Source organism: Calypte anna, chromosome 4, assembly GCF_003957555.1.
Source record: "Calypte anna isolate BGI_N300 chromosome 4, bCalAnn1_v1.p, whole genome shotgun sequence".
NCBI lineage: Eukaryota > Metazoa > Chordata > Aves > Apodiformes > Trochilidae > Calypte > Calypte anna.
Window position 1 is genome coordinate 2,120,096 of NC_044247.1, and position 25,860 is coordinate 2,145,955.

Below are 25,860 nucleotides of genomic sequence, written 5' to 3' on the forward strand. Positions count from 1 at the left end.
ACAAAGCATGTAGGATCAAATTCTGTCCATTTATAAGACAGAGAGAGATCCATGGAAATATCTAAAGTCTGGATTTCATCATCATTAGCTATTAATAGCACTAATGTCTTAAATTTTAATCTCCTGGCTCATTAGCTAAGGTGGAAGACTTAATATAAAAGGTGTATTTTAGCCAACCAACAGAATTTATAAAGGCTTTTGGTTTATTTTAAAATAGTTTCTCTCTTGCAGTATTAGTGGTTAGTGGTTAGTATTAGTGGTTAGTACAAAAACTAATTATTAATAATTCTTTAATTAACAATGATTATATCATCTAACAAAATAAGACCTAGTATCACTTTTGCTCAGACAGAGCTTAACTTAATTTTACTGTATCATAAATCAAGCCTGTTATCCCTATCCATACCCAGCTTGCTGATAAACAGGTTTTTTCCCCCAAAAAAGTACAAAACGTTTAGAAGGGGCTGAAGGGAATCTGTGGGTTTGTTTGGTTTGGATTTGTTTGCTTTCCAACACACATCAAGAAACAAATTATCCTTGAAAAATCCCAGAAAACAGTCTTTTATGCAACAACACTGCCTGGAGAAAACAAAATTAAAAGTTTTCAGAAAATATCTCAACAACCAAGATCCTCCAGTGGTGAAAGGCAGAGTCCTGAAATTCCTGCATCCCATTACAAGTCCCCCACTGTCTCTGGTGCCTAAATGCAATCAGAAATTAGCAGTACATGCTAAGCAGTCATGAAAATAAACTATTGGAAAGGAGAGTCCATTGTGACAGTGTTAAACTGATGGAAGTTCAGCTCATTAATACAGAGGAAACCAAAGTCAAGACCTATACTCTAAATTCAAATGTAAATTCTATATGGTTATAGAGAGAAAACACCATTAGATTCTGACTGAATTGAGCCAATGTGCAAATGGCATTTCACAAAGATTCTGGCTACAAGGTCAAGCATCTTTGGAGCATCAGTTACACCTTTAGAGCACCAAAGCTTGGGGGGGGACTGTTTGCTATTGTTGCTTTAGAATAAAGAGTCAAAATGTGCCCACAGTGGAAGCAGAATGACTGGGAGTAGCAATATATTTAACAAACACATACTAGATGCATTATTAATTGGATTTTGTTTGAATACTACCTTTTTGCATCTTGCATTGAATTATAAGCTGCATTTTAAGTTTAGGTGTATTTAAAATAATTAGCAATAGCAACACAGACATTTTATTTTACAATTAAAATGTTCCTTACTGTTTTTTCTTGTGTACTTGTTCATTTCCCCCAGACATAAGTAATGTGTAGACAGATACATTGTTTATTTATGACCCCAGTGACAGTTAATGTGACATATGTGCCTAGAATGTTTGACAGATAAAATGAGTTATTTACAGAAGCTGGGTTTATTATGTATGAATACTGAAACAGCGATAGTATTTGGGAACTTGTCCATTTATTTTCCCAAGAGCTTGTTCCAGGGAAAGTTGTGGTGTTTTGAAGTACTACAATCAGAGAGTAGCACAAATACTCAGACCAGTCCAATGTATAATGCAGTGGTCATCTGGAGGTGCTAATTTCAGAATCACTCTTTCTGAATTTATTTTTATAGGTCTTGATCCAAACACAACTGAAATCAATGACAAGTCTTCTATAAGCACAGTGGGTTTGTAATTCAGTCCTTAAGAATAAAATCCCTGCAAAAGACTAAGTTTATATCTGGGTCTCACCATTTGGCATATTATGGAATAAGTACAGACATATGAGACAGGGGAAAATAGAGATCACTTTTCATCTATTAACTTTAATTACAAAGTGCCAAAATTGTTGCCATTGAACCCAAAAATAAAAATTTCACTGACCTTGTCAGAGCACAAACTGATCTTCCTGCAGCAGCAAATGCATTGATTTGTCCTTTTTAATAAATAAACATAAAAGCTTGGACACCAGCTTTTGAAATAATTACTTATATCTCTTTCATTAAAAGTCAAATGTGCAACTCTGATATGCTATGGGGATTTTTTTTCCCCAGAGTTTCCTTTTTTCTATCCCTCTGTTTTGGGAAGGTTCTGAACATTCTGACAAAACATGGCAGTGATGGTTGCTTTCTGCTTTGGGTCTAAATCTGCTGCCCATGAAGAGAAGTGGGTTTTGTGCAAGCTTGTTATGCAAGATGCTGCAACTTGCCTGGTGTCAAAGGTAATCCCTAAGGAGGCTTTTGTAACAGCCACATGCCAAAGTGCCACTCTTGCCTCTTCACTGGTAGTTTGTCTGTTAGTTTGTTTGTTTTTAAGAAAAGGGACGGTAATTTTCCAATTTTTTTTTTCCCCCAAGATCAATCTCATCAGAACTGTATGCACCTTTATGCTTGATTTTCAAATGGCTTCATACACATCTTATATGGCATAGATTTTTATACACACATACAAATTCTTACCACAGCCATCCAGGCCTCAAAACCTTTGGAACCCTTTCAAGGAATATTTGTGCTGCCTGTTGTGGGCAGACCCGAGTTATTTGAGCATGAGTTTCAGGCTGGAAAAAAAATATGAGCATGAAGTGATGCTCTCAGCACAGTTTATCAGCTCAGACACAGCTCTAGTAAATGATGTCTTGTGGCTTTTTTTTAAATATATTTTTTCCCTTCCTCAGAGTAGAAAGAAAGCAATAATTCACGAAGGAAAACTGTGTTCCCAAATATCTGCTACGTTCTTTGCCCTGTATGACACTCAATCCAAGCTGAGACTGCTACAAGGATGTAGGATTACAATAACCCATATGCAAGGTCCAGCCAGCACCACTGTAAAATTACAATAAAAGAACACCTTTTTAATACCTTTTCTTACACACATACACAAATACAGAAGCTCTGGTTTACACCTTATACTTGATTACTATAATCACCTCAAGGTGTAGGAACAATTCACTAACTCAAAGCTTCCCAAGAGAAGACACCAGGATGTTTCTCAGGTACCAAGTACTCCCTTAAAATGTTCAGGTTTTTCTATGACAACAGAGCACAGGTTGTGCTGGGTTGTGCTGCCATCACAGCCACAACTATTTACAACATGTATCTGATGGTATAGAACAGGAAACTGGTGTTGGGCAGAAGCCTCATGCACAGCTTACCTCTCCTTAGAGTGGATGCATTAGTGATCTGATCTAAAAAGAGATTATTTTGGTCACTGTTGGTGCAGACAAGTGACAGAAAGAGGCTAAGACACATGAGAAGTCAGCCAAAGGAATATCCTCCAGGTTTTCCACTTGCCCAGGTGGCCACTACTGCTGCTGCCTCCTCTGGGAAGCCCCAGCCCAGCAGCCTGAGCCTGGGTGAAGCCTTGCTCTTCCCTTGCACTTTTCACCTTCCCAGACCATATTCTGTCACAGCCACTAAAGCACACACTGATGCCTTCATTTTTTTTCTGCTTTTCTACGTAGGAATTACAGTATCTTCCTCTCCTCCAGCTCCTGAAGCACACAGCTCTGCTCCCTAGACCATGGGCTGAAAGTCAAATTTCTGTCCTTCCCTCCTCTGGCTCCCTCCCCTCAGACCCAAACCCTTCCCCATGCAGAGGAAACAGTGGGTGCTGGGAGCCACAGGACACCAGCACTGGAGGCAAAGCTGCTCTTGCTCTGGTTTGAGAGGGACTAAGTGTGAAAGCAGCTGTGGGAACAAAGAGGAATTAAGAAGTAATTGTATGATGCCATTCAGCAAGAGACAAACAAGCAGTGCCATTAAACTTAAGCATTGAACAGATCTGAGAGCATCCAGCTGAAAATTCATTCCCTTGGGTCTCAGTTTTGGAGGGAGGACCAGAAATTACAATTGTTAGGCCTGTGATATTTGCCTGTATTCAGGGCCAAAATCAGAAACCAGACACAGTGAAGCTCTCCACGTGGCTTTATGTCAAAAGAGAGGAAGGCCACAAAATGTGTAATTCCTTTCTACTTTTGTCATGCGTGATCTATTGTGAAACCACAGCACTGTGCCAGGCCTGGAAAGCCTTTTCAGCCACTGTATTGCAAGTGTGGATGGAGGGATAAGTGGCCATATGACTGTCTATGTGCTTCCCTACGTGCTTATGACTTGCTGTGGGCTTAGTTACCATTTGACACTGGATTTCTACGTGTGCACACAAAGAGAAAACAAACTGATGATAACACTGTAAGAAAAATAATCATCTATGAAGTATGCAAAAGCTCAAGTTCACAGAGTGCAGAAGTCAACTTTACTTCCAGTACTTTGAAGAACCAGCTGCTCAGGGGAAATATGGGGAAATAAGACCTCCAAGAAGTCCACAATGAAATGACCTGCTTCTGGAGAAGCCCAGTCAGAGGCTTTAGCAGGTCAGGTAAGGTACTCTCAGCATGTTTTAGGCATTCCCCTATCTCCTCTGCCACTGTCTCTACTGGAACTCAAGCCTTCAGTTCCAGCTGCTCATGTTCAAGTCTTGTCTTTTGCCACAAACTCCCATATTTTTACTTGCAGAGTTGCCTTCAGCCTGGGCTCCCCATTAAAAGGTGAAAGAAAACCAATTTATCTTTCTATATTCAGCTTGCCCTGTGCCACTTTTCTGCAGGGGACAGCCATGGACACACAACCTGCCACACTCCACTGCCACAGGTTTGATCTCTCTCAAACTTCTCCCTTTCCACCATTACACCAAAGTACCACGTGTAAATATTCTCACCATTATACACAAGTTTGCTGTCAGAAGAGAATTATGTTCAAGCAAACTTTTTATTAAGGGCATGCCATAGAGATAGCATCTCTTCTGGCTGCCTCTGGCTGTTGACTTTAAACCTGGAAATCTCACTTAATAAAGATTTTTGACACTCCAAAGTCCAAGGCAGCTTCAGTAAAGCACTTTAATCCATTGAAACACTTTAAAGCTTGGCTCACTGCAATCACATCTTTACATGGGGCAGTGCCCCATGTTAGAAAATAAGAAAAAGAATGAATTACAGGACCTTTACATAGTCAGGATCCCAAATAAACTTGGCCTTGTTAAAAGACAATCTTTACAATGACTTATCTGTAAACAGTATTTCCTGTGTATTTGACACAAATAGCCTTTTCTTCCACATGTCTTCTTAATTCCAGCTATTTGCTCTTGAACAAACATATTTATTGTGAATAATGAAAGGGGAAATCCCTGTCTCTGATCATGTCTCTGTTCTTGTCTCTGTTCTCTTCTGTCCTTCAGTGACCTGATATGTGCCTCACCCTAGAAACCAAAACAACTGCAGCAACCAAAAATATGGAGAATTGTCCTGGGCTCCTACTTCTGAAACCAAATGCAAGATTTATTATGGAAAATCTCACAGACTAGGCTGTAAAAATCAGCTCCTTTTTAATGGGCTTAGTTATGGAAGTTCCCTCCAGAACTTGCAGAATTTTTCCCTTCTCAAAGACCTAGACTTAGGCTGTCCCTGGATAGGTGCAGCCTGTGGTGGAGAGAGGGCAGAGCCTTCTCCACTCTTGCCACCTGCTCATCTAGGTGTTTAGAATTATATCCAACTTATAGAAATCAGCAACCATGACAGTTAATTTTATCCCAGGTCCTGTCCTAGTGCCAGACAAGCCATCCCTACATTAGTAAGAACTGCAGCACAACAGTTGTCTGTGCAGTGAGAGTTGGTGCCAAGAAGCCCACGAACAGTCTGTGTGTCTTGGAAGAGAGAAGGTGAAACGAGGACCTGTGTGGCCCTCTGACTTCTCCTGAGCTCTAGAGAGCATCTGGAGCATGTTACAGGCATCCCTGCAGAGCTTGTCTTCCTTTCAACCTAAAAAAATATCCTTCACGTATCCTGAGACCTATTCCCAGCAAGTCAAAGAGCAGCAAATGATCAGATTTGTTTTCCAAAGTGTTCTCCTAAAATAAACTAAAATGATAACAGAAATGCACACTTTTTATTTCTAGCACCTGGCTCTTGTAAGCAAGCAAAGTCCATAGTAATAAAAAAATTCCTGATTTAGCTATACATCTGAAATAGAGTTGCCTATCTGCAGAAGTCATTATAGCCAAGATTCTGGTTCTGAAAAAGTGGGATGAGAGTTTCAAGTAACCAGGCTATCTCTCACAAGATCTGATACTTGGGACTAGGGACAAAGTATGAAGAATACTAATAAGAGTAGAAAAAACCCATATTATTGTAGAAAAATAAAAAAACACCCAAATATATTAAATATATCAAAGTATATTAAAAACAGTATCAAACAATTTTCTTGATGAAATGCAGGTGCAGTTACATCTTACTAAAATGTGTTTATGAAAACAGCATTTGCAAATTTTAATTTTTCTTCTTCTCTGAAGAGCAATAATTCTCTATATCCTTGCTACATGCTACTAGTCCTAAATAAGTCATATTCACATCAATCATTTGTGGCTGCATTTTGCTGCTTCTATTCAAAATCAGAAAGCCTTAGTCCTCATGTGAAAGTAGCAGGATTAATTGCACAGCAATGCCTACAAGGCCATGCCAAAGGATAAGACAGGTCAAACCTTGCTGTACTTTACAATCACCCCTTACAGAAAGTTGTGCTCCTCTGTATGGTTTCTTTTATTTATCTGGAGTACAGAAAATTGGATATTTTACGTTTTAAGGACCTGGCAAGAGCTAGGTTATCATTACATGGAAAGGAAAAAGCAATCAGTTGTAACTACGAATTTAGTGGAATTTGAATGTATTTACTTGCATTCACATGCAGAAAACTTTTTAGTGCAGCCCTGCCTCCATTCCTCTCTGCACAGCCTTCTCCTATCTGGTGGTGGAAGAAATAATTTATGAGAATGCAAAAATGTCAGCCATTGGCACAGAGAATGTATATCCCCTCATGAGCTTTTTGTGACTCCACAGACCTCAGGAAACTTTAATGGTAAAGTTTTGCTGTCAGAAATATTGTCAAAGCTTTAAATCCCTGGTTTCCAAACTCGGATTCGGGCACCATTTGTGGTCCATGACACCACAGTCCATAGTCCTCTCTATGAAACGATGCTAAATGGTGACCTTTGTGATCATGGTTTTGTGCAGCAAATGATGTGCTTGCTAGGATAATTGTTTTGAATAAAAATTACTTTTTAAATTTTTCCTAGCTAATTTTATGCCATATTTCATGTCAGTGTGGAACTGCATGTGTTGGTAGGAAGGAATGTTACAATCTCTTTTCTCCCAATGCAAAATATACTGTGAAGTTTTCCTTCACAAGGAAGCCACTTAAAAAAGCTACTCCTGGATGTAAAGAAAGGCTCAAAATCAAGCATATTCAAGTGTCACTTGCATGTGCTAGTAGACATATATTTGAGAACGTTTTAGTTTCTGGTGACATGGAAATTAGGATTTCTTGGCATAAAAAGGGACTCAACACCACAGACATAGTTCACTGAACATTAAGCCTTCATTTAGGGTGAACTCTAAATAATAAAATCCTCCAAGTGACCTGAGTGTCTTTATAGTTTTCTAAGTTTACAAGGGGTACATGTCATTGTTTTAACATATTTAAGAAAGAATTAACCCGATGTTTATACCTAAAATATTGGCAAATATAAACGGGTGGAAGGATATTTACAAACAGCAGAAGTAATTGCCAGCTTGTCTTGTGGCCTGAGGTGTCCCAGCTTGCAGCTCAGTGAAATATAACCCAAGGAGTTTACACTTCTGGGGGATATAACAGTGGGAATTTATTCTGAGGAAGTGTGCAAGGGAAAGCAGCATGTATTAACTGAAATATGATTAGACCAGCAGTATTAACTGGCAGTATTAATGGGGATTGAGGCTTTCACCTGTGATCACAGACTCCTCTCACAGTTCTTTGCAAATCCAAGCAAAAATAGGCTCATTAACCTGTAAAGTTATTGAAGCTTTGCTTATCTTTCCCTCGTCCTCCCTCTGCTTCCCAAACCTTTTCTTTGTGCTCAATGGCTACTAGAACAGCAACCACAGAAAAAAATAAAATGAACAATCATCCTTTATAAGCTCCCCATGATGGATATAAACAAAATCATCCCTGCAATGCGATGGTGGGTGATGAAACGAGGGAAGCAGCTTCAAAAACTGAATAGCACAGATAGCACATAGGGATTTTTTTTTTTTTTTTTTTTTTTGTCTTGGAAAAAAATGGTCATTCCCTCCCTAGGAAAAAAAATGGGGTCTCTCTACCCTGAGGGCCAACCATGGTCTCTGTGCTCAGTATCTATAAGGCTACAATGGATCTCACTACCTCTCTTATGTGTATTAATTTAAGAGTATTAATATACCAATTTGTTCAGTCTCATTTATGTACTTAACTAAATTTATGCTATTTATGCTCTCAAGGCTCAGCATGAGGGAATGAGAAACAAACTTTGCAGTGGCCCAGCAGGAATAGAAAGGCAAAAGTGAACGATACTGCTCACAACAGGAGACCTTGTGTTGGGACTTGCTACATCATCATGATTTTCAAAGGAGAAATTTTAAAACTTCCTTTGGCCTGAGATGAAACTGTTGACATTTTTCAACTGTTTTTCTCTTGCTTTATTATGAGGGAAGAATTTAATGTTTCTTTTAAAATGGGAAATGGATCACTCTGCCATAATGAAAGCCTGATTTAGATTGTTTTATTACACAATTTTTAAATGCACATTGCCATATCATTTCAGAGGAGCGTATTTACATCTACCTTTCTGAAACACATAGTATATTATGTTGCAATTAAAAGCCCACAAACTCAGTCTGATATTTCTTCACTAATTTATTCCCAAGCCAATATGTATTTTAAGGTTCCAAACCATTGCTAATTAACACATGGAAATATTTTAACGTGGATTTTGATTAATTCCATTTAACAGTCTAACCAGTGCTAAAACATATGTGGTGTGTCATTTCTTTCTTTTGAGGAAGGCATTGGCATTAAATCTTTCAATCTTCCTGAGCACCAAATGCTAATTTCAGGAAGATTAAATAACAGTCTGCAGCTACGGTTTCCTTTCTTTACTTCCCAGAAGGTGAAATGAACATATTTATGTGGGAGGAATTTCTTTACTGCACAAGCCAAAACACAGAAATTAGATTTTTTTTTCCCCAAAACATTGCTAATACACTAGCAATCGCCTGCCAACTAAATAACTTTAACCTATATCTGCAGTTCATGGAGAACTGCCAAGTTATATATTCCACTTTCTTTCACTCTGTTTTGTTTTGGTTTTTGGGTATTAAAGTATTCCCATATGACGTTTTCACCTGCAGATCCTAAATGCTTTTCCATCCTGGTTTATAGTGGGGTGGCTCTGGTGATAAAAGACAGAATTGCTCATATAAGACCCTCCTCTGCTTTTCACACTTGAAAGGTATGTTACAAATATGATTCCTAAGGTATTGCTCCAATGGTTTTACTCACAGCTGGGCATGCAAGTAAGCATTTAACACATGTAAAAATGCAAAAACAGAGCAGGAGGAGGCTACCTTCTGGATCACAGATTCCTTGCACATTGCACAAAGCTTTCACGAGATGGAATCTGATGAGCTCAAGAAGTGAAGCACTTCCACTTTGGGGAATTTCATCAGAAAGCTGAGCACACTTGAGCATTGCAGTTTGTGAGCCCAGTTTCCCTATTCTCACTTCCACTGTCTCTGCTTCATGCTCAGCAGGTTTCTACAGAAAGCTTCAGGAAAGGTTTCTGGTTTACCTTTTCCTGGTTGTAGTTTGGTAAGATAGAATCTGAATATTGCTTTGTGTTTGGTTTCCTATCACTTCTACAATACCTAATGTAATTTTCTGCACCTTTCAGCTTCCCAGATTCCTGGCCTTTGGAAGAGAGCATTCCAGTTGTTCTACGCCTACCAGAAAAAGCAAAGTCCAATTTTATTGTTGACTCCCATTTTCTTCAGGATTAGAACTTTCTTACACATTTACACCGCTGATTTTCCTGTATTTTCTTTATGCTTCTTTTCCTACATTTAACAGGTGTGTTGGATGTAATGTTTTAATCACAATCACTAAATGAGTGGCCCTGGGAGAAAATCAATTACAGCTACTAGGAAGAGACCCCACTCTTGTTAAAAAGCAGAGGCCATCCTGAGAAGTCCCAGGTTCAGTCTTAGTGATGATTCAGAGCAGCTGTCATGGCCCTTGCAAAAAGGTGTGCACACTCTCTTGCCCATACTTCAAAAAACATGTGACTTTTTGTGTTCTCAGACTTTTTAAAACCCTAATTCCTGTGCTCCCCTACAAAGAAAAGCAAACAAGGCTTTGTGGAAAAAAATATTCAACATCTATGACAAGAAAAAGTAGTGACTGTGTAGGTAGGTTCTTTCAAACTAGTTATATGTTCATTAAAAGGTTTGCATCAGATAAAACAGTATTTAAAGTAGCTGATCATAAAGCTGAAAACTGGCCATTCATTCTAGGACAGAAGACCACCTACAGATACCTGAATTCCTGCCACTCCTGTTCTAAGTAAGAAGAATGCACACTGCTCAGTTGAGGACTGATCATAGCCCAGAGTGAAAACACACATCCTAAAAAAATTCCAATATGTGAAAATGCATTTTCTCATCTTCTCTTATATGAGCATTCTTTGTTTTACAGTTTACAGAGAATATATTTATTAAAGTGGGTCATGTTCCAGAAAAGTATTAGATAGTACAAAGGCTCAAATTTGGTTACAGCTGCTGGACTTGTCCTAGAAGAACACCCTTTTTAGCTGGCAAATATGTAGACTATCAAGATCCAAGATCATCCTTCATTATGAATTTTCATGCCAGATGGACAGAAACAAGATGCTGAGAAATAACTCCACCAACTCCTGGTCATTATTCAAAAAGTCCATTAAAAAGAGTTGGGATATTTTCATATTAAATCATAGAATCATAGAATAGGCTGGGTTGGAAGGGACCTCAGAGATCATCGAATCCAACCCTTAAATGTTAGTATTCAATTCTTTTAGCCACATACATTCAACTTAGAGTACCTTGTTCTGCAGCTTGATGTGTTTCCATTGGTCATATTGGTTCAAAACCCATATATGTTCACTTATCTGTGATTAAGAAGAGGCAAGTTGTCCTCTTGTTAAAGATAGCTTTACTAATTTTAATTTTAATTGTCCAAGCAATGGGACAGTAGTCTTCAAAAGGCCACAATAAGAGGTCTTCAATTGAGTGGTGTCATATGGTCTTCATTTAGAAGTATCACAAGAACATTACTTCTCACAGTATTTACAAATGAAAAACATATGGCTGTAACCTGTAATACTGCTCTTTGGGTTTGGTTTTGGCCTTGGACTTTTGAAGTTTGAGCCAAGCAAAGGATTTCAGCTTAATGTGTGATTCAGGCAATTCTTGAGAGTTTAAAGTTTGGGAGCCAGCTAGAGCTTGCATCTGAGAAAAACTGATTTGCCCACAACGATGGTAACACACTACAGTTGGCAACTAGAGTAGCCTGAATATAGAAAAGGTGTAGGGTGGTTTAATTGAAGAAATCTATTTTCCATTTAATTAAAAAAAAATTAAACTGGGTTTGGTTCCTATAAGGAGTTTTCTAAGTCATATATAAGCCTCTTGCATTTACTATTTAAGCTCAATCATTATGGTTACCTACCTGTTAATTTTTCTTGCTCTTTAATGCAGAAAGAGAGCAGCCTTTTTTATAGCCAGCTCAGAAAGCACTAAGCTAATCAATACATGCAGTGATAACAGAATGATTTGAAACACTAACAGAAGCTTATCACTTTGCAGTATACTGAGCCCATCAAAATATTTTCCTACAACTGAAGTGAAAATAGAAGTTCTTCATTTTTTATTACTTAAGTGGTGGTGACATAGATACTGTAGGATTTGCTCCTAGCTTTGTATTTTGGGGAAGGTTTGGTACACAAATATTTGCTATTTTGTAGGAATGTGAGGACAACTTGGGAACAAGATTTAAAAACTGCCTTGAGAATTAAAGATTATCTCAATTGCCCTCGACTGTCCCTAAAAAATGTCTATTGGAAACACATGCATTGTTCTGAAGAACTGCATGTAAGGTTTTCCAAGAAGACATCTTCTGAGGTTCCCATAGACCTTAAAACCCTTCACTTTACTCAGTGCTCTCAGTAATTGTGTTCCAGCCCAATCTGAAACGTACAGACTTTCTTTCAGCTGTCTCCTGCTGAGTTCATCAATTTGAAATAATTTGTAAGCATCTGGATTCCTAGTGCTTTAAATATACCCACATGTATCAAGATTCTGAATTTTAATGCAGCAGAGAGAGGATCAGCTGTTATTGTGGTCTCTAACCCCTACTTTTTTTAAAGAAATACATAGGCTTTAACTATGCAGTTCTCTGAGTGGTAAGTAACAATCATCTGCTATCACACAATTTAAACAAGTGGAATTCTACATGATAAAAAAGCTCCTTGTCATGTCTCAGGCTTGCCACAATTTACCAAATGCTAAATACAAGGTCAAAATTTATATATATATATATATGTATATTTATGTAAGTGTGTATGAAAAGACAGAATAAAGTGATGAGAATTAATAAGGAACAGGAAATAATGTTTACAGCTTGAGGCTTTTTCTCAATTTTCCTGCCAGTTTTAGCTCCAGAAATGTTATCAGTTCTGTGTCATGATACCTGGTGCATTCTGCACGTCCTCCTGAAGCCACAGGATGGCTTTATGGCCTCCTAGGTCTGAAAGGTCTGCTTGGTGATTTCCCCATCTAAGAGGCTGGCAAACTTGGGTGCTAGTGGTTACATTGCATTTTGTTCAAGGCACAAAGCCATAAAAATTTCACCTTCAGCCTCAAGAAAACAAAATAAAAAAAAAAGACAAGAAAAACAAAGGAGAAAGGGAATCAAAAGACTCACAAAATCATAAAGAAATCCTCACAAGTATAACTGTCTACAGAGGCTCTGTTTTTCTTATTTCTCTACCAGAAATGGCCACATGTGCTGAACAAGCTCTGTGTGTGTGAGCCAAGGTCAGAAAATCCCACAATATCAGCCACTCAGAGGCAAGGATTAGTCCATGGGTGCATAAGTGCAGCTAACACTGCATTCTGGAAATATAAAGTCTATGTTTACATCCAGCAGGCATCTGCATGTGCTATGTCTAACATTTATATGAAGTAGTTTTAATAAGTATACACGTTGTGCAAATCACAACAAAACTGCTGTTATCTTTAGGAAGGGTCATGTCATCACAGACTTCCTATCTCAGCATATTAAGAATCGAAATAGAATTATTGAAAATAATCTTTCCATAAGAAATTACTGCTTGAAAAAAAAAAAAACAATGAGAAGGAAAATGGAAATATTTAAGAAAAATACATTGTCTCCTATTAATCGTAATGAGGCTGGGATTAGTCTGTGGGTGCATAGGTGCAGCTAACACTGCATCCTGACCCAGTCTGAGAAGTCTGTGTCAACTTAACACGAGTCTCTACAAACTCAGGAATCACTAAATCACAATCCATTGCACAGTGGAGACATGCCAGCAGCAAGGCATTAACAATGTTGTCCACTCCAGAGGAGCTGAAAGATGGATGGGCATCTCTGAGGGCAGAATTGGGCCCAGAAAACGAGCAAAGACTCTTAGAGCAACACCTCAAGTGACACAAATTATGTTAGAAAATTGATGACTTCCTTACACATGGCAGGACGCTTCCCGAGCACTCAACGTCCTGTTCCATTAAGCCATGATAAATGAGATCATATTTCCACATCACTCTGAACTCATCTTTTAAATCTGCTTGTTCAAATATTTGGTTACTTATTCCCCTCCTTAAGACAGCAAAAACTGTCTTTTTCTTTTCCATCTTTGCACATTTTAATAGATACCATTACTGCAAAGACCATCACCCAGGAATTCTATTTCTTCACAGAATTCCTCCTCTTAAGAGCACGCAAAAATTTTGAGAGGATTCACTGCAAAGCATGTGGTCTGCAATCTCTATGTGTACATTCAGCAACCTGAAACAAAATGGCCTCAAAGACAGAGAAGAGACACAGAACAAATTATGGAGAAATGCTGCAAAAATTTAACTTCTGCTGCTAGGCTCAAGATCACCACCTGGAACAGTGTTAGGGTGGAAACCTATGGAGCAGGAGCAAAACTGTTTCAAGCAGATCACTGTGGTTCAAGGTGGCTGGGGAAGGTTCATAAATTGATAAGTACCACCAAAGGATCATAAGCCTCCACATCAATTGTATAAAGATTACAAGAGAGCGACTCGCTGCAGTCGTTCTGGAAAGGTTATGGGTTTCACAGGTGTGCACTGTCAGTTCTGATTAAGCTTAAACTAGACCAGTTATCTATAACATCAGCTTGGAAGGAGTTTTATTGCTGAACGTAGGGTAAATCAAATTCAGGATACACATCTGGGGAAAAACACAGAGGGGCCAAAGTTCACAGTCCTGACACAGGCAAAAAAAAAAAAAAAAATCAACCCTACAAACTCCAGAGTAGATGTGATTCCATAAACTCCATCAGCCTGGCTATTGTCACACGTTCTGTATCAGAAAGGAAAGTTATTCATCACTTGAATGCAGTTTGGGGTTTTCTTTCCCTCTTCAAATTATTGCTCACTCTTACAATTCAGGCTGATTTAAGATTATCATCAGCATTTCTTTCCAAAGTGCTTGGAGTTTACCATTTATCTAATCATAAGTGAAATTAATTACACGCCTCTACTTCTCACTGCACAAAATATAAACTAAAGCAGCTTCAGCAACAACTTCACAATGTAATTTTTCATCTGTGTGACTAGAAATCTTTCCAAAACCATTTCACATCAGAGGTTCTTAGAGCTACGTGAAGGGCTGTGGGTGAAATCCACACTCAAAATGCACTGCTAACAACTCCACTGATTTCAACAGTGCTGGGATTTCAGCCAAAAATTAAAGAAAAAAAAATGCTTTTTAATAGTTGATAATATTTGCAAAAGGTACATTCTAATCCCAAAAATACTTTGCATTAATGCTGCACTTTAAAGTGTCTCTATTTACTAACAGTGTTAATAGATGGCAAAAGTGGAAAAATGTATTTGCTTTTGCAACATCATTATTTCATTTGAATGTAATTATTGACTTGCCAGACAACACTAGTGACAAATCACAACAGACTATGAAGGCATCTACATCAGCAGATTTTTATCCTAAGGTAAAAATAAACAGAAACATCTGTAAAGTAATCTCCTACAAAGCTACGCTTATTAACAAATACATTTTCTAATAAAACACCATCTGCGAGCAACCCTCAGCTTCCACTTGATATAAATAGGCCTTTTACTGTTTTCAGATGCAGTTCCCAGAAAATTATTCCAAGCTCAACTGCAAAACACATCAGTCTTTGTTGCTGCCTGGAATGCTAATAAATAACATCAAGTTCTTAAATAGTCAAACAAATTATTGGCTTGAAACAATTATTCCAGCAGAAAAAGCTGACCTTCTGCAAGAAAGTGGTTTAAGAATGGATCACTCCTTATTCTTAGTGCAAAAATATCACCAAGAAGGGAAATTTGGGGGGCAAAAGAGAAAGCTATGAAAACCTCCTATTGCAATTTTGCTCAAATGTACATTAAAAACTGACCTTGTAGAGGTTACTGCTTTAGAGAAACTAAGAATAAAAGTATCCATAGCCCAAATAGCTCCATTGGTATTCTTATTATACATCTGTGCTTGGAATAACCCTGCCTAGGAACCAACTGAGATGGGCCTCAGAGGGCTGCTGAACTGACCAGCAACACAAAATTCAACAGCTAAAACTGTTGGTAGCAGAGACTGGGACTGGATCCCAGTATTAAGAGGTATTCAAAATGCATAAAAGCTTTAATGGGACAGATTTTCATAAGCATTACTCTGAACTTAAGCTACATTAATTCCATTAAAAGCAACAGGAATTGAGCAAACTCTGCAAATAAACTCCTTACTGGTAGAACTGTTTAGTACCACTGAAATTTGAACACTCCCATTTTTCCTTAGAGTTTAAAAAAGTTATCTTTCTATCAAATGAGCTCCTAAATGAAAATGAAAGAGTGAAAACTGCAGATGAGCTCAGATATTAGAGTTCTCTGTCCAGAATTCTAGGTGGTATAAATATATTACATCCAAGTGAGACCAAGCCTTTTAATACTAATCAGAAACAAGCAATATTAGTATTCCAAACATCAGTAAATATTGCTACTGGGACTATCACAAAAAACTTTGCCAGAAGTAGTCATGCAGATTCTAGAATAAAGGAATGGCTTAGACTCTAATTCCAGGAAATGGAACTGCATATTTCCAGAGAAAAAAAATTCAGTACACGAAACAAGCAGTAATAGAGAGATGTTTTAAACTACTTACTTCACTAACAGGAGGAATGTTGAGCTTTGGTACTTTGTTTTTGGAGCTGGGTGTGTTCACTTTTCCTTCCAGCACTGTCCCAAAGGCCTGGTTTCCATATCCATTCTCTATTTCTATTGGAGGTTTCAGTTCAGGTGAGTCATTGGGTACCTGGTCTTGACCATCCATAGGCCTGACATATGCTGTAGGCTTTTGCTGGACCATGCTGGTTTTGCAGTGAAGACCAGGTGGGAAGTTCTGGCTTGAAAGACCACTGTTTGCAGATAGCAAAGAGGTGGAAGGAAGTGGAGACCCAGGACCATGACCAACAAATTCCAGCTCTGCAGGTGACTTTGAATGGCTGTTTTCTTTGTATGTGTGTTCTCCAGGGGCTGACTTGGAATGAGTATGCCTCCTCGAATGTGAAGATGCTGCCATAGAATTGGCTTCTTCAGTTCCTCCACTTTTATGCTGCTCACCCTGACAATTATAGAGCTCTTCATATCTGCCCTGGGGCTGGTCATGGGAAGTGCTGTGCTTTGTCCGACTCTGCTGGCCACTGGATTGGCTTGGCTGGGTCCCACTGGAGTTGTGACCACCCCGGGACCAGTCTGTCCTCGACTTTCTGCTGCTCTGGTGACTGTGAAGCAAAGTAGAATTAGATGACAACGAAGAAGGTGGAGGCATTGATGTCGATGAGTGGCCACTGATCTGATGAGCTGGGATCATCCTGTTTCTTGGTTCTGGGAAAAAGTTCTGTTCATTTTTGTCAATAGGTGTCTGTGGGACAGAATTCTTTGGGATTCCTACAAGGTGGCTCTGGTTGGAATGGTTGGTTAACAGGTCCTTCATCTCATCATAATTTCCCAAGGTGTTCTGGACACGGTTTGCAAGGGCATCACCTTTATTTGTCTAAAATAGAAAAAAAAATGAAAGAAAAGATTGAGTCAATTCCTGATTAGGAAGTTAATGCTCAGAATAGTTGTCTTAGAAGATGGCAAATCTTAGCTGTTTAATGGTGTCATGCTGACATTTAATTTCAATTACATTTTGCATATGTTGTGTCAGAAAAAACCTATCAATAACTGTGTTCAAAGAACCTCTTGAAACAGGCTTGCACGAGTAACAACTTGTATAATGCTTCCCATTTTCTTAAATATGCTCTCAGAGAAGTGTTTAAAATGCATCAGTTATGGATGTTCACAGCAAAATAAGCTGGTTTTATGTCAGAGATGTTGGGCTTGTACATTTCATATCGTGAAAAAAACGAACGTGCAATTACTGGCTACTGAGCATTTGAATTGCTACAGTTTATTTAAGTACCTTATTGCTCTATCAGCCCCTTGACCCAGAGTTCTGCCATAAATAGAAGCTGGGTAATCTGTAATAAACATATAGCACCAAGCTCTTCACTCCAGCCTAACTCCAATTACTTTTCTGCAGAAGGTTCAGTCTGACCTGAGGTATCTACCATCCAAAACCTGAAAAACCTCTCCCTGCTCAAATGCTACAGTAGCTTCAAATAAAAAAAAAAAAAATCATTCAAAATAATCTCTAATAGAACAAAAATAGATGTGACTGCCACATTCTTAAGTATCCAGATTCTTCTGTTGTTTGTGAGTGGTTTTATCTGTGAATCATGCTTTTCTTTGAACTCCAGTAATTATTAAATAAATACTGACTCATCTGTGCTTTGCTGCTACTAAACTTTTTTTTCTTTTGAAGCCTGGAGTGGATTTCTTTTTAGGTTTGTTTTTTTTTTTTTAGTTTTAGGTTTTTTCCTTTTCCCTTTCACCTGTAAAAAGCTGGACAAATAAGCTGGAAGTTACAATTAATACGTAGCTATTCACTCTCTGTTCTTGTTCTAACTCACCTCACAGAGACCCAAGGTACCAGACTTCTTATTGATCTTTATGTTTGATTGAAATGACCAGCAGAGAACTAAAATAGCTTATTCCCCATGTTTATTACTTTACAAGATTCAAAGGATGAAAACAAAGCAGAAGTGTAGATCCCGTTGAAGCAGATAGTGAACCTCTAGAGCCTGGAATTAAACGATGAATTTGCAATGTATGAAAGATACTTCAAGATAGAGTCAAGCTTCTTATCTTTAGGTTTTTCCACTCAATACAGCACGTAGTGCCACAGCCCAAACATACCTTACCACCAGGCCATATACATGGAAAAAGGCAGCACTCTGAGTTTATGATTAATTAGAGAATTGCACTTCATTTCCCAGTGAGGGATCCTACCATGCTACTGATCCCATTTTCCTGAAGCATTAAGCAGAAGTCTGAGTGATGAAAAAAATCATTGCATGGATTTCTGCTGAAATATTTCTGCTTATATTACCCACCACTGAACCAGTCAGGAGATGAGAAGAACATTGCAGGAGAGATTATTTTTTTTTCCTTAGTACTACACACGCCATAAAAAGATGCTGAAAAAGAAGATAATATATGCAAACTTCTTTTTGCTTATTCTCAGGGATTCTAACAAATTACCACTGCACTGAGGCAGTAATTTAAATATTAACTGCTCAATGCTGTTCTCATCTATAAACATTTTGTCAGTGCTCCTAACTCACGTGGTTAATAATCCCAGTTGTCGAGAACCACGATTCACTTTTATTTACTGAGTCCCTATGTTGGTCATTTCAGTGGTAAAAATTACATTCCAGATAAACCAAGAATAAGATCTTTGTATAGGAACAGTCTCCTTCAACTGAGTTGCACAATGAGCTGTTTGGGCAGCAGCCAAACCCAAGCTCTCTGTTCAACCCCAAAATTTAAAACAAGGAGATTCCATTGTGCTTAAGGGCCCAGCAGGAATTATGATGTGAAGTCTAAACACTTACATACTTGTTCTGTTTCCTCCTTCCCCTAACACTTTTAACTCCTTATGGGATAGCACATGGGAAGCATCCAAGTGTAGAAAAAAGCCTGACCTGACCACCAACCTTCAACTCGGGTGCAGTTTTACTTCCAGACTGCATTTAACTTACTTTCCAGGAAGCAAAAGTTAAAAACAAACAAATAAACAAAAAAGCACTGAAAATGTATCATCAGTGTAACGCTTCAACATCACAGCACATTAAATATATCTTGTCAAGATCCTCAAGGAGGGATTCAATATTTTAATTTTAATTTAGAGCTTTTCAATCATTTCTGTGATGAAGTATCTGATTCTCTCAACTTATTTTCTTTCACGTCACATAATTATAAATACAAGTTTGCTTGATATTAACTCTCTTTTATGCAGAATGTTCACATTATGGGGATTAAAGACACTATATAAATGTTGGGTATTATTATTTGTAGTCACTCACTAGGAACATTAATAAAAATATCTTTCCTAAAAAGCACAGAGATTACATTAATTTAAACACTTAGCATATGCACTGAAGCTCATATCCAACAGTTACTGAAGTCAATGGAAGGATTATTACTCTTTTCAATGGCCTGTGAGTCAATGTGAGTGGTAATTTGTTTCATGCTTAAATAAAACTAGAGCACACAATTAAGACCAGATTTGTGCATCACAACATGAAAGAGCTCAGGTATGCAGTGGAGTGTACTGCCTGCATTTAAAACGTAAAGCATAACATGAGTGTTTTTATTTGAATTCATCAACAAAGTCAGGGCTCTCCTGAGAAGCACAGTATTCTTGACAAGCTTGGAAACCAGGAAGACAAACACAAAATCCAGTCAATTTCTGGCTGCTCTTTGTTACTTCCAGATTGAGGACAATTTCTACTTTCATATTCTGGGTAATTGGCTTATTTCTCAAAGGAAACCTCTCTACATATTATTTTCTGAACAGCATGTTGAAGCACAATTTTGGCACTGTCAAAGAAATGCAGCATTTTCTGGGTATTCCAAGGCATAAATTATACATCTGGTTTTTGACTCATGGCTAGTAGCCTTCCCCCTCATGCTAGGCTCTTGTTAATTTAGGAAATGTACACCTTCCTACATTTGCTTCAATTGCTTTCAAAAATGATCTGTAATAGAATCTTATTGGAAGACTCATTTACTAGCTCACTATTGCATTATGGTTTTACGAAGAAAAGGACTAATGCACTCAAACATATAGGCCTAATTTACAAGGGTTTTGTGCAAATTTGTATGAAACCTGAGGTTTTATAATTCATTCACTTTCTTGTGCCTCATAGGTAAACTGATATCCATGGATTAGAAGCTGAGATAGTTTTTATGCTAAGATTGAATAGTATGGAAGTGCTTTACCTGGAAGAGATAAATGATTTAACATTCATCAAAGCCTCCCCAGTGGAAATGCTGCCCATTGGGTTCTTTCTCCAGTTCAACTCTTCTGAGAAAACTCCATTGTAAAGTAACAAAAATACTCCTACTGTTTTCTCTAAAACACTAATCTCTGAAGCTCTTAACTAATGCAAAACATTAAAAGGTATCAACAATTCAGCAGTGAAATTACAGCTTCTCTCAGGAAAATTCTGACATTGCTTTTTCAAATGGCTGTTGTTGTAACACTGCAGGTTCCTCTCTGATCACTTCTGCAAACACAAGTCTTAGCAGGTCTCACCAGAGTTCAAAGGCAAGACCTGCTGCAATCCCACTGGCATTGGAGGCCAACACTATGAGGAGAGGCTGAGGGAGCTGGGGGTGTTGAGGCTGGAGAAGAGGAGGCTCAGGGGAGACCTCATCACTCTCTACAACTCCCTGAAAGGAGGTTGGAGCCAGGGGGGGTTGGGCTCTTTTCCCAGGCAACTCTCAGCAAGACAAGAGGGCAGGGTCTCAAGTTGTGCCAGGGGAGGTTTAGGTTGGAGATGAGAAAGAATTTCTTTCTGGAGAGGGTGATCAGGCATTGGAATGGGCTGCCCAGGGAAGTAGTGGATTCTCCGTGTCTGGAGATCTTTCCAAAGAGCCTGGATGTGGCACTGAGTGCCATGGGCTGGGAACCACGGGGGGAGTGGATCAAGGGTTGGACTTGATGATCTCCGAGGTCCCTTCCAACCCAGCCAATTCTATGATTCTATGAACACGGCCCTCACTGCCAAACCTTTCCAAAATAAAGTTGATGTCATCAGACTGTCAGGAGTGTTGCTTCCCCAGATGACATAGCAGAGCTTCAAACAAACACTTTTATCTTTTAATAAGCATGTACAAATGTGTTTCATTTAACCACAGAAAAAAGCATCTTTTCATGTATGGATACTACAAAGAGTCAGTGTAGAAACACTCACTTGTCTAAAATTATAATGATCACTTAAGTTTTATTTGACAGGACACAAAGAAAGATGCTGGAGCAAAGAGATGATAGATGGAGTCAGATACTCCACACATTTGTGATACCCAATGGTAATAAGCTCCAAGAGCAAATCTGGGCTCCTTTTTCTGACCAAGTTTTAATATCCCCAACTTAAAAGCAATCTTGAGACTGCTGCCAGTCGTTCAGTTTTTAAAGCTTCAAAACAGCAATATTGGCATTCCCTACCCTAACTGTTGAAGCAAATGAAAAAGGAATAAACAAGGACACTGGGGTCTGGGGAAAAAAAGAAGAGATGTTTTCTATTTCCTGAGACCTCCCAAACTTCTTTGCAACCTTCCCTTTGTCACTACAGTCTCACCTTACCTCACATCCCCAGATCTTTCAGAAACCTAGCAGCCATCCCTTGAGCTGATGCTCATTAGTAGAGCTCACCCAGCAAAGAATGTGGACCTTGTGCCTGCCACAGCCCACAAGAGTTGACTTTTCAGTGTTTTATCTCATTCTGCTCCCATGGAGAGCAGCCAGAAGATACAAGAAGGGTGCAGCTTGTTGTTTGACTCTTGCACACAGAAACATCTGATCATCTCAAAACAGAAAAGATGATTCAAACTGAACGTGCAGCACACTTCTACCCATCATTTTATTATAGAATAAACACAAACTCCTGAATTTAGTTTGAAATTTGCTTAAAAATATGTCATTATATATCCACTAAGAGTTAGATGATGGTTTTGCTGGTTCTTACAATGCAGAGCATCCAAAGTAAATACCAGTTTATCATTTCATCCTTTTCTTCTCACTGATAGTAAAAATGTATGCAAGACTGAGCTCTCCTGTTCAGCCTTGGTTCTCTCTGTTTTGCACATTTAAGACAGACGTAACTATTTTTGCATGCAATTTTCTCATCGTTTCTATCCTTTGCAATTGATAATTTCAGTGCTTTTTTAGAACAGTAACACATTATGTTTTGCTCAGTCTCAAAGATCTTAAAAACTTATCTGCCAAGCAGGTGAAAAGCAATTAAAAAAAAAGTGCTCAGTATGATCACCAAGATAAATTTTTGCTTTGTAAGTGTTCAGTTTTTTGACAAAACATATGTTCTGTGCACGTTTGGTGCAAATACATGCATATTAAATAGATATAAAATCATGTATTATCATTCTTATGGTAAATAGATATTGGAGGGCGTGTTTTTAGTTTCTGTCACAAAAATTTTGCAATGATTTGATTATTGTTTACCTATTGAAACTCAAGTCACCACTTACATGAACAAAACCTTTGCACCTCCTGCAGGAAGTCTCAAAATCAGTTAATAAAAAACTACTTTGCCCGTAAATGAAAGGTGCTAAGATGTTGTGCATTGCAGACATGGTGCCCTGATGAGATTTTTACAAAAGCAAAACAAAAAGACCCCACAACCTGTCCTAGTGTGTAGTCTTTACTTGGCTGAATAAGTCTCCATTATGGACGAGTGGAATCCACCTCACACAAAAGAGAAAAGCAGCAATATATTTTATTAAAGGAAACTGATTTTAACTAATTTTAACTAACTAAATTTTAACTAAAAACTAAATTGAACTAAATTTTAACTAATTTTATGAACTAAGTTCAATAAATTTGACAGAATTTAACAGTTTGCTAAGTTTCATGGCAAGGTTCAACTTATTAATTGCTGCATGGAAGAAACATGCAAAGGAAAATCAAGTTCAAATCAAGTTATAATGATTCACACAGACACCAGAGACACAAAGAGTAAAGAGAACCTTCCTGTTGGGTCATAAGGTTTGGAGTGTACCCCCTTGATTTCTAAACTCCTTTTGGAGCCTAAGTGCAGCAGGATCTAATCTCAGTCAATGAGATTGGATGAGTCAATGCAGCAGGAGTCTCAGTCAATGGTTTATGTCTAGTGGAAATATTCATACAACATCTACAGAAGTATGGAGTAGTTCCATGGATTAGGAATGCTTCATAGGATTACTTCAGAATGCCATCAGTCAGTTACTAAGGATCTGTCCTGAAGTAAAGGACCTCTAAGCCTTGGGTAAGGAAAGATCCCTTAGCATCAGGTAAGGCATCTGTACCCTTGAGAATCATCCCTGCTCAAGGTGAGAGGTACCTGGCATGCAGTCCAGCTGCAATTCAGGGAGCTCTCAAGTCCTGATGGTAATATTTAAAGGGTGAAGCAGTTGGCTGCTAGTCAAGAGTACAGACATGATAGATGCCTTTGTTTTAGCTCTGACATCTTGTCCTGTACTTCAGTTATCTTATACTTCTGGGTATCAAAACTACCTTTCAAAACATTTGGCAAGACACTTTCACTCCCTTGTGTGTGAACCAAAGGCTTTCCAGCTCATGAGTTCACCCCAAGGCCATGAGGCCTGTTGTCTGAACCCAAGTACAGCTAGGAGTCAAGTGTATCTGTCACAGTTTCCCAGCCTATAATTATTAGACACCATTTGATAATACTGCCAGTCTTTCCTCCTCCTTTTAAGGCAGTTTTCAAAGAGCCCTCATCCTCCCTGCAGCTGCTAACAATGTAAAATGGAAAGATGAAGTGGTGGCCTTTCAATGGATGACACTGATTGGAAGGAGAAAGAGATATGGAAATTTACATTCTGATGAATTCTTCAGGGAATGTCTTACTGAAAATCAAAGCAGCAGAAATCATCAAGGGAGACATCCCTTGGTGATGAAAATCTCAGGCAGCAAAGCTCCTTAGAGAGAGTAAGACTTGTCATAAGTTCCTTTCACACCCTTATTATGCTCCCCAAAGATTCAGACAGTCTCCCAAAAGACTGCTTTGGATGGTTATGATTGCACAAGAAAGCTTATGGACTCACTATCTATAGAGAGAATATTGGTTTTAACAACTCAGGTACATTTTCTTTTTTTAAAAAAAGTACTAAGAGTGTTAGTTTTGTAGGTATGAACCCACTTATAGAGGTATCAGCTGCACATATTTCTGTTGCAGGACTTCACTGTGTGTTCACAGAAAGAAATCTTGAACTGGACTGTAACCAAAAATTCCTGGTTCTGTCACTATTAGCACGGAGTGTTGGGCAGAGCATTCAGTTTATTGTGCTGCCATATGCTGAGATTTGGATAATCAGTGTAATTCAAGAGCAGACGTACCAAGGCAGATGGAATACTTTCATTTCTTATAGGTGCATATAATAAATAAAATATACAATGTAAAACGCATTCCAGTCAAAACCATTCTGAAAATGTAAATTTAAATGTAAATTTACCTTGTAGGGTTCCCCAAAGAGATTAAAACCTGAAGCAAAGAGATCTTCATCCTGCTGGACTTCCTGGTTTCTTCTCTCCCATTCTTTCCGCTTAAGTGCACTCCGGTCTTGCTCATAGTGACTGAAGAAGAGAAAGACAAAACAGACATGTTATTTTCCCCATAATTTACTTATATGCTCATTATTATCAACGAGAGTGGCAAAACAGAAGAGATAATGCAAGTCCTGAGGACTATTCTGAAAGAAAGAAGCAGCCACTATCTGAATGTGGGCAGTCAGACAGTCGATACACTTCCTAAATAAAAACAGGCAAGAATGTTCTTTTCAAATAAACAGAGCATTATGCAGAAAAATAAAATACATTTTGACACATTTGTATGAGCAGTATGCAAAATACATGCACACATGAACACACAGAGGCACGGGTGCCCACAAAGAGACAGCAAAGGTGAAGTCAAGGAAGCACAGCAACATTTTCCAATTCATTTTTCTGTGTAATACCTGTATCCATCCACCCATCTCAATACTCCAGTTCAGCCTCATGTGATTTAGACCACCCAGTTCTGTCCCATGTACTAGATAAAATTTATAGAAGTCTTCACTCTTGGTATCAAGAGGGTTTTAAAAAGCATTTTTTGTAACAGGCTACTGGAAGAGACTTTAGGATAGCTGATTGTGTCCAGTTCTGGGCCCCTCAGTTCAGGAAGGAGATTGAGGTCCTGGAGCAGGTCCAAAGGAGGCAACTGGGATGGTGAAGGGATCCAGCACAGATCCTATGAGGAGAGGCTGAGGGAGCTGGGGGTGTTGAGGCTGGAGGAGGCTCAGGGGAGACCTCATCACTCTCTACAACTCCCTGAAAGGAGGTTGGAGCCAGGGGGGGGTTGGGCTCTTTTCCCAGGCAACTCTCAGCAAGACAAGAGGGCAGGGTCTCAAGTTGTGCCAGGGGAGGTTTAGGTTGGAGATGAGAAAGAATTTCTTTCTGGAGAGGGTGATCAGGCATTGGAATGGGCTGCCCAGGGAAGTAGTGGATTCTCCATGTCTGGAGATATTTCCAAAGAGCCTGGATGTGGCACTCAGTGCCATGGG

General features: G+C 38.7%; 1 protein-coding gene across 3 annotated transcripts in view; it reads right to left on the reverse strand.

The window, feature by feature from the left end:
* AFF2 (AF4/FMR2 family member 2) overlaps positions 1-25,860 on the reverse strand; it is a 330,337-nt gene that overhangs the window by 218,480 nt on the left and 85,997 nt on the right. For all 3 annotated transcript variants that reach the window (XM_030449005.1, XM_030449004.1, XM_030449003.1), the window contains exons 2-3: positions 24,775-24,895; positions 16,298-17,188 (exon numbers count right to left, since the gene is read on the reverse strand). In XM_030449005.1, coding sequence (XP_030304865.1) covers positions 16,298-17,188; positions 24,775-24,895 — 1,012 coding nt within the window. The remainder of the gene's footprint in view (positions 1-16,297; positions 17,189-24,774; positions 24,896-25,860) is intronic.